The following is a 15,038-nucleotide window of genomic DNA, read 5'->3' on the forward strand; positions in this document are numbered from 1 at the left end:
TCAATGTCAAGTGTTTCATAAGGAACATAATGGTGTCAAACGGCCAGCGGATGGAATTCCCATCTCAGGGTCTTCTTGCTTTAAGTGGGGACAGTTTTCTTTTGCCCATTGTCAAGATTTATGAAGAATATTCTGCTTGGATGAAATCTGGAAGGTCTGCAGAAATTATAGAAGCAATAAAGACAGGGGCTTCATTAAGGAAATGCAAAATGTGGGTGGAGCAGGAATTTTATTAGTGAGAAATTCTAGTTTTGACTGCCATTGAATAAGTGTCTTTGCACTTTTCATAGTCTCAATATATTTGGCATAGATTTCACTGAGAGCATGCATATATTAAACCACTTACTTAAGTGGCAATTTAATTTGTGTCTGTTTGCTGGGTCTCCATAATTGCATTTGCCATTGCTTCTACTATAAAATTCTATACAATCACCAGAAAATTATCTAATGGAACAGATTGTTAACTTACATAAGTTATTAAATTGAACACAGCATATGCTTGCATTGCTATTTGTTGCATTGCTGTTCTATGAAGGTTTTATTGAAAATACCATTACAACTAATCAAGCTCAAACCAAGGTTTTCTATTATTTTCAAATACAGTTGTTACTTGCAAAGCTTTATCAAACAAATAATAGGATGTTTCATCAATAATGGATTTTTAAAGCAATTTCATTTCTAGTCTATTATTATGAGACACACCATATACGTTAAAAAAAATGCTGCCCGCTACATTATTTTTGCTGTGTTTGCATTTAAATCATTAAAGGAGAAGCTCAGCTGCTATTACTATTGACTTTTTGATAAAAAAAATACAAGGCATCATTGAAGAGCAAGAAAAACGCATCTTGGGGCCAAAAGGCATTATTGTTCAAGTGTCATGGTTACACTTGTTAGAATTCATACAAGTGTGCACATGATCATTAGGACTGTGATGTGGGTGGCACTGAAACATCTAGATACCAATAGATCTAAAAATTGCCAAATCCTAAGAGATTCACACAAACTGGAATCCTTATCCCCTCTTTGACGTGGTAATGTTTGCCAGCAGTACTCAACAGCTTTTGAATGAGAGTTATCTGCTGGATGCAGCTGCTAGTGTCGTTATCTCAGTACCTGAAGGATAATGCTTCCGTAGGCATTCTTCAACAGATTAACTGCTTCCGCATGAGACAGTCCGTCCAAGGGTTGGCCATTAATGCTGACAATCCGATCCCCAACCTAATATTAAAAAAGCTAATTAATTGCAAGTGAAATTAATTTCAAGTGGGAAATTAACACTTTCAGAACAGGAAAACAGCATCTTGCACATTCTAAATTGGATAAAACACCTATTTGTTAACAAGTTTTATTGTAATTGTTTATCTACATTAAAAGGAAGCTCTTTCTGAATTAAGCATGTGATACAATGTCTTCCAGTCATGAGCATACATAATGACAATAATTTCCCAAACTAAACTGCCAGAAAGTAAGGCTGTGTATTTCAGAAGTCTGCAATGGAAAACCTTGTTTCTAAAATTAATTTAAGACAAACTGCTCTGAAGATAAAATTCCATCACCACTCAAATTTAATGATTTGTTTTAATCCACTAAAAGTCACTAAGTGCAAAGAAGTTCATCAAAAGCTCTTTATATCAAAATTGGCAGTGATCACATTAGCAAAAGGCCACAACAGTAATATACAGCATGGTCTATAACTGTACAACATCTGTCTTAACAGCCAAATATCTGCTATGTAATATTTCTTAAATACGCAAAAACAAATAAGAGGTGTGTATTTTTATTGCATCTGAGAACTATATGAGCAATCAATCAGAAGGATATGGGTGACAGAAGTCTGATGGGTCAAGATCTTGCTCCAGCTACATTGACTTGCGATTTCCAAGGCATTACCTTTCTGGAGTATACTTGGACAATGTCTGCAAAAGGTACAGCCCAGCCTAACATTCTAATGGTGCAAAATGGGGCACTCTTGGGATTATGCCTGATTTTTCTGCTCATCAGCCTATTAAGACTGAAAGCCTGCCATTGGGGTTTTTGCTAGCATTTTGCAAAAGATTCTGGGTGAAATTCAAAAAGGATAAGGAAATAATAGGTACTGTAATTTTTTTAGGATATTGCCATCCCCCAGAATCTTTGGTCCTCGGGTTATCTGGTGCTGCAACTTAAGAAAAACAGATGGAGGCCTCTTATACTGCAGCTGGCTTCTCGATCTGTTTATCCTATACCGAACCCCATCTTAATGCATTGCCACGATGGGGAATGCAACTGGACCAGTAAACTAGTTGGTTGTCAAATAAATTCTGAGGTATTCCAACTTTCACTGTATTAATGGATAGCACTTTTCATCCCATGTTTTGGTATGATATCAGATCATACAGTTTATCATTTTAACTGGACATAACAGCATATTTTGAGAACAGTAGGTATTAGTCTGCTGAATCACATGATGGACGTAGCAAACCACTTTGCTGAAATATCTTCAACATTGTACAGGAGTATAATTTTAAAAATTTGCTCCAACTAGGGGAATAATTAGCTACCTTTTCCGAAAAGCATTTAGTAGTTTTGAATTCTTGATTTTGAACTCAGCCACATTAGGGAGATTTAAACAATCCATGGATAAGCACATGGATGATTATGGGGTAGTGTAAGGGAACGAGCTGAGAATAGTTCACAGGTCGGTGCAACATCGAGGGCCAAAGGGCCTGTTCTGCGCTGTATTGTTCTTTGTTCTATGTTCACCACCACTTCCTCTTTACTTTTGCATTCTGGTCTTGTCTTTTTGAATGACTGTGAAGTTGACCATTCCAGAGGAAACAGTGCTGAGGAACATAGCCAATACAGGGGAACCTTGATTATTCGGCATTTGATTAACCGAATTTTGCATTATCCGAACAAGATTGCAAGGTCCCGATGGTTGGCTAACTATGTTAACCGGATTCGATTAACCGAACAAAATACTCCCCGCCCGTGTCCTTCGGATAATCGAGGTCACTCTGTACATTAGTCATGCATTTTCTCATTTTGCTTCAATTTGACCATAATAACTATGCTGGAAGTGTGCCAGAAACTGTGTATACCATTGCATAAAGTATCTATGCACAGAATATTTATTGACAGATTTTCATCCTCTACTATGAGAAGTTCTGTCATCACCAGGTGCATGACTAACAACTGGCAAGATTGCAAAATGTGAGATTTGAGGCTACCAAGGAGATTTGTTTTACAAAATGCTGCTATGAGCCATTGTTTAGTATTTAGCTCAAAATGATAAAATGCTATCTGCGTAAAGTAATGGAAAATATGGGCCCAGATCTTCCAGTTAGTGGCAACATTGTGAGCATTGTCACAGCCCATTCATGAGCTGTTGATTAAAGAATGGACAGAAAGATTTAAAGAAGCTACAGCATGCAACATAACTTTGATAGGAGATAATAATTTGTTTATAAATGCATATTCTCATTTAGTATTTCAGTATGAAGATGCCCAAGACTTTATCACTGTCCCAAACAGAACTGCCTTTTGAAACTGGATAAAGAAGAAATGGGCCTGTGAAGCCTCTCCAATGCAAGTCCAGCGGGTACAAGAGAATCAAAGGGAGGATTGGACAAGCCCTCTTTTACATAGCAATGGCGACTGTTTTCAGATTTTGTTTTTGAGAAATAAATGGGTGGGTGGAGTGATGAGTGAGGGAGTGAGTAAGAAAGTGGGCGAACAAGCTGGCAGGTATTATGGTTGAATGGGCAGTGAGGGTGGCAGGGTAAACAGCTGGAGTGAGCAGATGTTAGTGAGGTTGAGTGGGCTGGGCAGTCAGGTGTGGAATATTTGGATGGGGTGGGTAATTTCTTTGGAGGAGTGATGGGTCAGGAGGGGATTATTGTTGGGGGGAAGGGGTGTTGGGGAAGGGGTGTAAATGGTTGGTTGTGCTGTTCAGTTCAGTCAGGTTGCTAATTTATGAATCAATTTATTTATTCATCAGTGTATCATTTTCTACGTAAGTATCCAAGTAAGTCTCATATTTCTGGCCTAGGTATCCAACATAGAATTCAGTGTTGGAGACATTTGTGGGCAGTGCTGTCAGCCTGCTGGAAGTTCAAATTTTCTGGGAAATTACAACACATGCACATGTCAGGACTTCAATAAGAGTCCCAATAGATTTTGCTACTCTGGATATTGGCCATAGTTTTAAAATGTATTAGGATTTCTTATTTGGTTTGCTATTTTAACTTTCAAGTTAAATTCCTGTTTAAAGTGGTGACAAAATTTGCTTTTTCAGCCTTGCAGAACCACTGAACTGTGGTCAGTTACTTGTGCACAGGAAAGAAGAGAAACTAAATGCAAATTCATCCTTTAGCACTTTGCTGCAACATTTTTAGGGGAATATTTTGAGGAGTATAGATGTCAGTTGCCTTTAAGACTTAGAGACATTAGAGATGGTGCGGATGGTTAAGGTGGAGAAAGATACAATGAAAAACAAAAATTTAGTTTAACTTACTAGTATTAGTTATATGAAGAATGACTTCTTTTTAGAAACCTGCTGCCAGACTAATTTGAAACAAAATATGAAACTAAAGAATGAGCAAAAAAAATGCTCAATTGGCTTAACTTTGGGTTGAAATAAAATAAAATAAATTATGGCCAAGTGTTCATATTCACTCCTGAAAAATAAACCTACACCAACGTTTGCTGGATGAAGTGCTTTTATTGCAAATAATTGGCTTTTATGATGTAATTCAGTGCCAGGTCAAGGACGCCACCTGTTGTCTGCAGATGTCCATATCCCAAGTTATTTATTTGCATGGCTTAACTATGTCCTGCATCAGTTCTTTATGCTTGTTCCTTTGTGACACTCACAGGTCTATTCTCATCGATATTGATAACATTGTAATCAACTTGCGCATTACGCTCTAAGTAACAGATGGAGTTTGCCTGAAACTTAAAGGGATTCATAAAACTAGTGGAGTGGTCAGCAAAGAGTGATAAATAAAGAATGTGAGAAGTCACTTATGTAAAGAGAGTAAGAATAGAAGAGAAGAATAATTTTATTAACGGAAACAAACAAAGAATGAGCCATTGATTAATACATGGACAGAAAGACGTAAGGAAATTATAAAATGAAACACAGCTTTGACAGATTATAACTTGTTCACAAATGCATGTTATTGTTCAGTATCTGAGTTTGAAGATGCCCGAAGCAATACCAAATTATTCATTTAAATATTTAAGAAGAGAAATCAGGAGATGGGTAACATTTACAACAAGATCATCAATGGAATAGACATGCTGAAAACAACAGTTAATTCTAGATGGATTAATGTTTTTAAAGAAAATTCTGAGAGTTGACAACAGCAAGCACATGGTTGCGTTATCTATATATGATACGCTGATGGGAAATTCAGACAAAAGCTACATGAGTAAAAGTAATACCAGTCTTAATTATGTTTAAAGTGGAGAAATCAGAGCGAAACTAAAAAAGGAGAAAGTGAGGACTACAGATGCTGGAGATCAGAGCTTAAAAATGTGTTGCTGGTAAAGCGCAGCAGGTCAGGCAGCATCCAAGGAGACGGAGAATCCTGAAGAAGGGCTTGTGCCCGAAACGTCGATTGGGAATTGCCCACTTTCCTCGAAAGTGAGCATACTTAGCGCTTCTCTATACATTGCCTTTACACTCAAATAAAAAATTTAAATGTTGCATAAGTTTGAACTGTGGTAAATTAACCAGCTTAAAGAAGTGAAAGAAGTTGAAGAAACCTTCATCAGTCAAATAAGTCAATTGCATGTTGGAAGAAGCTAGATTTCTAGGATGGCAAGCCTTGTCTCTTCACACTAGTTTATACTTCTAAATAGGAATGACAGAAGTGTTTGAACAACACACTAATTTTTAAGAAAGTAACATTATAATTGAAAGTTTAACAAACAAAAATTGAATCAATTTTTAAATGTATTAGAAGTAGCTGTTTTGCTTCCAGAATCAGTTGGTGTTCCACAATGACAGCAAGGCTTTTATAATGTAGCATTCTGTAGCAAAGTATCCAGCCTCAGAAATGAATGATGCATTGCATTAACTGCTGTAGATTTGCAAAAAAAAACCAAATGCCACCTTGTTGACCCACCTTTAGCTTTTGTGTGCGTGCTGCCACTCCACTGGCTTGAATCATGGCAATGAAGATAGGCACATCACCTAGAGGACTCCCTTTTCCTCCTGCAATGCTAATTCCCAGTGGATCACTTGGTCCCTGTGATAAAGGTAAATAATCCTGTGAATAATCCAGCAAAAGATAGTTTGAACTGGAAAACAAATCACCCTGTACCTATCTTCCAAGATGCATTGGAACCTAGGTAAGTTTATCCAAACATACACAGTACTTAAAGTTACTCTCTCTGAGCAATTGGGTCTAATTTAAGGTATGAGCTGTTTCACACAGAGTAAGCTCTGTTAGCAAATTCTAAGATGAGTCTGTCTGCATGACATTAAACACAGCAAAAATGTATGATTCAATAAATAGTCTGAGGAGTGTATGGCATGTAAAAAGACCCTTCAGTCCAACTCGTGCATACCAACCAGATATCCTAAATTAATCTAGTCCCTTTGCCAGCAATTGGCCCATATGTCTCTGAACTCTTTCTATTCATATACCCATCCAGATTTCTTTTAAATATTGTAATTGTATCAGCCTCCACCACTTCCTCTGGCAGCTCATTCTATACATGCACCAACTATTCATGTCCCTCATGATTTTATAAACCTTTCTAAGGTCACTCCTCAGCCTCCGACACTCCAAGGAAAATTGCCCCAGCCTATTCAGCATCTCCCTATAGCTCAAATCCTCTAACCCTGGCAACATCCTTGTAAATCTTTTCTGAACCTTTTCAAGCTTCACAACATCCTTATGATAGGAGGGAGACCAAAATTGCACACAGTATTCTCAAAGTGGCCTAATCAATGTCCTATACAGCTGCAATATGACCTCTAAACTCAGTGCTCTGACCGAATAAACATGCCAAACACCTTCGTCACTATCCCATCTACCTGCAATTCTACTTTCAAGAAACTATGAACCTGCATTCCAAGGTCTCTTTGTTCAGCAACACTCCCCAGGACCTTACCATTAAGTGATTTGCCTTTCCAAAATGCAGCACCTCACATTTATCTAAATTAAACTCCGTCTACCACTCCTTAGCCCAATTTCCCATCTGATCAAGATCCCGTTGTAATCTGACATAACCTTCTTCACTGTCCACTACACCTCTAATTTTGGCATCATCTGCAAACTTACTAACTATACTTATCACTTGCATCATTTCACTGATGTCAATTTTACTTCCCTCCAGGCCATGAGTTTTGCTTCAGAAAATGATTCATGATTTTTGAAACTTGGGAGTCACATCAGCATTAGCTTCCTCTGTGAAAACAGTTTTAGGTTCAAAGCATAACTTCTGTTTAATAATTAATATAGAGTAAATAAAAATAATAGGTCTCAGCTGCAAGGGTCCACTGGATTTCATTATAAGCAATGACAACAAAAGTGTTGAGTTTTGTAGTTGTTATATGAAGGTCAGCGAGATGGACTTCATAGAATACGGGTTCCTTGATTGGGGCTGTTAACCTGGTACAATCAGGGAGTCCTAGCTGTCAGATAATAACAGTAATGTCAGACATCCTGTTCACTCGAGCTGGATCAGTGACAATAACTCTCCACTTGTAAATAAAGAGTAACTTGATTTTCAGTCATGAGTCACATTATTGAGTTGCAAATCTTTGGCAAAAAAATGTAAACTAAAAGCTGCAAAATAAGTCGTCTAATGTGATTGCATAAAGAACCAGTAATGTACCCTTCTTGCAACTGCTCTCTGCCTTTTCTCTTTATCATTTCTTCTTATCAACCATGGCTATCCCTAAATTCACAGTACCAGTGACAGCCTACAAAAACAACAGGCTCCAAAGTTTAAATGTAGGTGTTCATTTGCTCACTGAATTCCAAAGGCGAGAAAAAAAAGTCACAAATTAAAGTGCGACAGTAAATAAACATTGCTGATAAGGCACAACAGGGGAGCATCTGTAAAGAAAATATAAAAGATAAATTTCAGATATAGAAGTACCAAGTAAGAAATTGGTGGTGGCTGAAAGATAAATAAGGCTCAGTGTTAAGATTGACAGATTCAATTTTTGATGGAGTGAGGACACTAATGCGCAAGTGAGTCCTGCAAATGTTTAGATGCAAGTATCATAAAAGACAGATAATTTCTGGGGAACTATCATCTCATGAATCTCCACTGCTCTCATTCCTACTTCTCCTACAATTTCTCCTATCCCTCACCCTAGTACTGTTTGTCGTGAGCTCTTCTGGATGTAGGTTTGCTCGCTGAGCTGGAAGGTTCGTTTTCAGATGTTTCATCACCATACAAGGTAACATCTTCAGTGAGCCTCCAGATGAAGCACTGCTGGTGTAGCCCGCTTTCTATTTATGTGTTTAGGTTTCCTTGGGTTAGTGATGTCATTTCCTGTGGTACGTCATTTCCTATGGTGGTATCATTTCCTGGTCTTTTTCTCAGAGGATGGTAAATGGGATCCAAGTTAATATGTTTGTTGATAGAGTTCTGATTGGAATGCTATGCTTCTAGGAATTATCATGCATGTCTCTATTTGGCTTGTCCTAGGATGGATGTGTTGTCCCAGTCGAAGTGGTGTCCTTCCTCATCTGTCTGTAAGGATACAAGTGAGGGCGTGTCATGTTCATGTATCCTGGTGGCTAGCTTTCTGCCTGTTTGTCCAATGTAGTGTTTGTTACAGTTCTTGCAAAGTATTTTGTAAAGAACATTAGTTTTGCTTGTTCTCTGTATAGGGTCTTTCAAGTTCATTAGCTGCTGCTTTAGTGTGTTAGTGGGTTTGTGGGCTACCATGCTGCCAACAGGTCTGAATAGTCTGACAGCCATTTCCGAGATGTCTTTGATGTTGGGGAGAGTGGCTGGGGTTTCTGGGCATATTTTGTCTGCTTGTTTGGGTTTGTTGCTGAGAGATCAGCAGACTGCGTTCATTGGGTACCCGTTATTTTTGAATACACAGTATAGGAGATTTTTCTCTGCTCTTCGTAGTTCCTCTGTGCTGCAGTGTGTGGTGGCTCATTGAAGTAATGTTCTAATGCAGCTTCGTTTGCAGATGTTGGGATGATTGCTTCTGTAGTTCAATATTTGGTGTGTATGTGTTGTTTTCCTGTAGACGCTGTTTTGGAGTTCCCCATTGGCTGTTCGCTCTACTGTGACATCTAGAAATGGTAGTTTGTTGTTGTTTTCCTCCTCTTTAGTGAATTTTATGCCAGTAAGGGTATTACTGATGGTCTTGAAGGTTTCCTCTAATTGGTTTTGTTTAGTGATGACAAAGGTGTCATCCACTTAGCGGACCCAAAGTTTGGGTTGTATGGTTGGCAGAGTTCTTTGTCTCTAAGAACCCTGATATTGGAGATCGCATGGGCGCTCCGTTGGGTTGGATGGTTGGCAGAGCCGTTTGTTCGAGACTGAGCTCTGATCAATCCGAGTCAGAGTTGTGAGCTCTGATCACGCTTACTAATCTCTCCTCTGGTAATTTTATCTCTGACGTTTCTGACGACAATGGATCATTGCTTACGTATTTTAAATAGTACTTAATAGATTGCACTTACCCTTGTTATTTCCACAGTTCTTAGTCCTGTATCCGAACCTGAAAGTTTCAAAGTGAGATTAAACTCGTTATCAAATGTTATTAGTTGCATTTTGTTAACTGATACTGATAGTAAGTTGTTATATTTTTCAAAAGTTCAGAAATTACAAAATAGTGTTAAAAATTGTGTTGAGCAGAAAGATTATAATTCCACATTTGCAAAATGTGTATTACTGTTTCATAGTAGTTTATGCAATGTGCAATCATGTTATCTTCTTGTACACATTAAAATAAAGTATTCAGATGCCACAGAGCAGAGAACAAGCAGACCTTACTTGTGATACTTACAATTTTTAAAAACTAATATTTTCCCCACCATTGTTTCTCTCTCATCTTCCTTTGAAGAGTAAATACATTGGGCTTACTTTTACCAAAATTTGGCTAAATGTCAAATTTAGGGAGTTTCATGAAAGGTGTTCATTGGATACCCATGCGCTCACTGTGAGCTCTAGCAAGTTCTCTTACACAAATGCCTGCAGCTTACATTATTTTGTATGCACTGTGTCACTATGACACCCTGTTTGTGCAATTGTGTACTCACTAGCAGTGGGAAGACTTGCCACTGTTGGTAATTCCTGGGATTCCAGCTGCAAATCATTGTTTTGTCTCTCAGCTATTAGTAAGATTAATTTGTAACTTAGAATGACGTGGTCAAGCAATTTGGGCTATGATTTTTAGTCAACACAGCAGTCCAATGTGTAAAGTCCACATTGCATTTTGCGATAATAGAAGACATGCACTATGCAGAAATCTGTTTCATTTGATGGGCACTGCATTGCACAAAAATGGACATTCCTTCCTCAGAGAAAAGAAAAACTTGCTCTGCCTATTCTGCATGTGCAGCAGCCATTTTCATTCCCATTGTGCTTTTGGAATTTGGATGAGGATGGAAGGCAACACAGGTCTTGCTTCACAGAGTGAGTCACAAGCTCAGCCTCTCAGACTAGATTACTCTCCGAAACCTTCACGTTCCTTTCTTCCTTAGCCTTCCTGTCAACCCCATTGGCCTTGATCTTGCCCATATTCCCACTCAACCCATTTATTTGCCTGATTATCTAACTACTTTACCCTATAGTGATAGCCATGCAGTGTACCCCTATTCAAGCCAGGGTGGTGGTGACCATTGATGAACCATTGCCCCTCCCAGGCTGTATCATCTCCAAACTTTATGTGTTGTGTTGTCCCACTTCACAACTATTGTCCCCTCTGCAACTCAGCATGCTGTTTTTAATCCTTGGAACTGAGATCACCAGCACCGTACCATAACAGTGATCACCAATACCCATCCCCCTCCCTTGATTTGTCATGGATAGACCCCTAGACTGACTGTGGCCCACCTCCCCAATTGATTTGGAGAGAGACAGCCCCAACTAATGAAAAACTGGGGCTCCTACCTGAATTCTGTGCAGCTCCCTGACAGATGCACCATAACTCCCTGATCTGATTAAAATGGGCCACTCTAGTTGCCTTCGAGAAGGTGGTCATGAGCTGCTTTATTGAACTGCTGCAGTTCAAAATTCCAAGTCAGGATCGTGAGTGGCTTGGAGGGAAACTTGCAGGTGGTAGCATTCCCTTGTATCTGCTGCCTTTTTCCTTCTTAAAGGAAGGGTCATTGATTTGGAAGGAGCCTTTGTGAATTTTTGAGGTTCATCTTGTCGATGCTACATACTGCTGGTACTAAGTGTCGGTAGTGGAGGGAGTAGATGTTTGTGAATGCGGTGCTAATCAAGCAGACTGCTTTGTCCTGATGGTGTCAAGCTTCTTGAGTGTTTTTGGAGTTGTACTCTTCCAGGCAAGTGGGGAGTATCCCATCACACTTCTGACTTACGCTTTGTAGATGGTAGGCAAGGCTTTGGGGAGTCAGGAGGTGTGTTATAAACTGCAGGATTCCTAGCCTCTGATGTGCTCCTGTAGCCACAATATTTATATGGCTACTCAGTTCAGTTTCTGGTCAATAAGAACCCTCAGCATATTGACAGTAGGGCCTCAGTGATGGCAATGCCATTGAATGTCAAGTGGTGATGCTCAGATTAACTCTTACTGGAGATGGTCATTGCCTGACATTTTGTGTGACACCAACGTTTCTTACCACTTTTTAGCCCAAGCCTTTTAAAATCCAGGTCTTGCTGCATTTGAACATAGGAAAAGTCTTTTCCCTGGGGTCGGGGAGTCCAGAACTAGAGGGCATAGGTTTAGGGTGAGAGGGGAAAGATATAAAAAGAGACCTACGGGGCAACTTTTTCACACAGAGGGTGGTACGTGTATGGAATGAGCTGCCAGAGGAAGTGGTGGAGGCTGGTACAATTGCAACATTTAAGAGGTATTTGGATGGGTATATGAATAGGAAGGGTTTGGAGAGATATGAGCCGGGTGCTGACAAGTGGGACTAGAGTGGGTTGGGATGTCTGGTCAGCATGGATGGGTAGGACCGAAGGGTCTGTTTCCATGCAGTACATCTCTATGACTACATGACTCGAGGCACCAATGGGATATAAATGTATGCAAATTGACCTCTCACCACTCGCTAATTAGATTCTCATTTTGCTGTTCAAAACTGGGTCCTTTCTTGATGTCAAGAATCTAAATTTTCCCAAACTTGCCACATTTTCCCAACTGAATCACCATTACTCACATCATTTCAGGGCTGGGAGAATTCAGCCCATTCTGTTGAATGATTGTTGGCTGAATGGTTTTATTGATCTCTGTTTTATTCTCATTGTTCTCTTCAAATTAGTTGCATTAATTTTCAAATCAGTTACATTTATAACTATTAAAGTGATATCATGTCTACATTCTGGAAGTACTTGTGGAATTCAGACACTGCTTAATTGAAGAACAAAATACAAACATTAAAATAACAATACAGAAGAAATAAAGTTTTGCGATCTCTTCTTTCTATTGCAAGTTTAAATTTATATTGAAAGATACAGGAGAACAATGGAATCATTCTTACCTCAACCTTCTACATGGTTAACTGGCAGAATTGATTATCCACCTGTTCGACAATCGCTTAGATGATTAAAGGTGAAAATTTCCTCAATGTCATCAGCAAAGTGTGTTTGAAAAGAATACAGGTAGAGAAAACCAGCAAAAACTGTACAACTAATTCTGACATTTACCTGAGTTTCTTTGTGAGGTATCAGCTGAAATCTTGCTGCTAGTAACATTTTGTGAAGTGGTTACAGCAGCTCCAAAAGGAGGAGGATTACTGATAGCACTTACTTGGCTCATCTAGTTTAAAGGCAAAATAAGATCTAATTAATCAAATTTCTCCAATTTAAAATTAAGAGGAAATAATTATGAGGGCAAAAGGCTGTGCTAATTCAAATCAAAGGTATATCTAACCCTGTTTACAGTTTTAGTCTCATTTTTTGGGTTGTTCACTGGGAACTGAACAATGTAGGTCAAGTTTATCTTCAGTTCTGTATGACCAATTAAACTGTATTGTTCTTCAGATTTAATTGGAAACACTAGCTTTCAGAGCATTGCTCCTTCATCAGGAAGGAGCAGTGCTCCGAAAGCGAGTGCTTCCAATTAAACCTGTTGGTCTATAACCTGGTGTTGTGTGATTTTTAACTTTGTACACGCCAGTCCACACAGGCATCTCCAAATCATGTGTTGTTCTTGTGTTAGCTCAATGTAGTTGCTGGATGTGTGGATTAACAAATATTTCTAGCTTAACAGTCACTAACTTTGTCATTTTGTTCTTTCTCTCCTCTCCAATCACTCACTATTGCCCCATTCTGATTTAAGTAGTGACAATTAAGTGAGAAAGAAAGTATGGGAAATTTGAAATAAAAATAGCAAATGGTGTAAATTCATAAGAGTTAATCAGCATTTAAAAGAGAAACAGCTTGATATTATAACGTAAACCATTTTCTGCCAGAAGGTGGTGAACCTGTGGAACTCATTGTCGCAAAGGACTGCTGAGGAACAAGTCACTGAGTATACTTGAGAGAGAGATAGATAGTTTCCTGATGGAGAAGGAAGGAAAATGGGGTAGAGAAACATTTCAGCCATGATTGAATAGTCACAGACTTGATGGGCTGAATGGCCTAATTCTGCTTCTATTATTCATGGTTATCACATTATACAAGATTATAGAAACATAATTTAAAAATTATGCTGTGATAAAATCACTACAATCAGGAAACAAATGATATGAATAAAAATTCCAATTGGAAATAATTATCACCAATAAGTCTTGTCCCCAAATCATTTTATAGTGATTTATCAAAGTGCTAATTAGTTCATCATTCAGATTTTTAAATTAATCTACCAATTTAATATTTGAAGCCACAGATATTTGCTTTTATGTAACTTCAACATTCAATACTTTGAGTTTACAAAATGATGATTTTATCAAATGTAATTGCATATTGTTACCATTCATATGTATTAACAGATTTTTTTAAAAATACAAATATTTTCTAAATAAACAAAATCTAAATATGTACATAAAATTACATGGAGATTTGAAAAGATGCAATGAGAATATTAACTCCTTGAAAAGGGTCTGATATCATTATGAACATTCAGAGTAAAGCCATAGTCATTTTAAGTTAAGGAAGACAACTATAACCCTGATATTGTAATCTTAAACAAAATGTAGTTGCATCAATTAAAGGTGAAGTTGCATGCACAAGGACTGAGGTATAGAGAAGGAGGATTTGTTCCACGTGATATTATAAAGTTCAGAACTTTAATAACTGTTCGTGGAGTTAAGGAATCAACAAATGATAAACTGTTACACACACGAAGAAGCACCTGTAACTCTGTCTGGAAAAAAAAATTATTAAAAGGACAAGGACAAACTTATACAGGAATTGAAAGCAACTAGCCACAACTAGGAGAACAGGGAGTTGAAATGACATGATTAAAACTGCTTTGATACCTGCTTGATAAATTGGATGCTTTATTGTCACAAAGGACAAGGATTGCGCTGCAGAAGAATTTAAGGAGTTAATCACAGAAAAGCTCTGTCTTTGAACAGTCAATGCCAAATGTAACAAGGAACAAAGAAACTACTTTTGTTAAGAAGGCAAGTTGCAGACTTGCAGTAATTTGGATGACAGAACTTATAATCACCAAGGTATCACATCACAGATCTGAAGGATGAAAATGTGCACAAGAGTTAAACACCAGAAGTCCACCCTTAGCAGAACTTCAAAGAACAATACTGTACAATGACTGAACCCTGGACACTTCTAGAGACAGACCACTTTTAGCTGAAATCCTGGCCAGATTCCATGATTAATTGTGTATGAACCAAATTGGGCTGCGAGACTAACTCGCTTACTTGAGGGGTCTTATTTTGATTGCTACATGCAATAAAGTTTAA

General features: G+C 38.2%; 1 protein-coding gene across 3 annotated transcripts in view; it reads right to left on the bottom strand.

The window, feature by feature from the left end:
• patj (PATJ crumbs cell polarity complex component) overlaps positions 1 to 15,038 on the bottom strand; it is a 405,565-nt gene that overhangs the window by 18,800 nt on the left and 371,727 nt on the right. For all 3 annotated transcript variants that reach the window (XM_043699258.2, XM_043699257.2, XM_043699256.2), the window contains 4 exons: positions 12,817 to 12,928; positions 9,660 to 9,697; positions 6,117 to 6,239; positions 1,117 to 1,221 (listed from right to left, as the gene is read on the bottom strand). In XM_043699258.2, the coding sequence (XP_043555193.2) occupies positions 1,117 to 1,221; positions 6,117 to 6,239; positions 9,660 to 9,697; positions 12,817 to 12,928 (378 nt within the window). The remainder of the gene's footprint in view (positions 1 to 1,116; positions 1,222 to 6,116; positions 6,240 to 9,659; positions 9,698 to 12,816; positions 12,929 to 15,038) is intronic.

This window comes from Chiloscyllium plagiosum, unplaced genomic scaffold, assembly GCF_037043375.1.
Source record: "Chiloscyllium plagiosum isolate Xiang-an unplaced genomic scaffold, Cpla_swu_hap1 HiC_scaffold_9, whole genome shotgun sequence".
Taxonomy (NCBI): Eukaryota; Metazoa; Chordata; class Chondrichthyes; order Orectolobiformes; family Hemiscylliidae; genus Chiloscyllium; species Chiloscyllium plagiosum.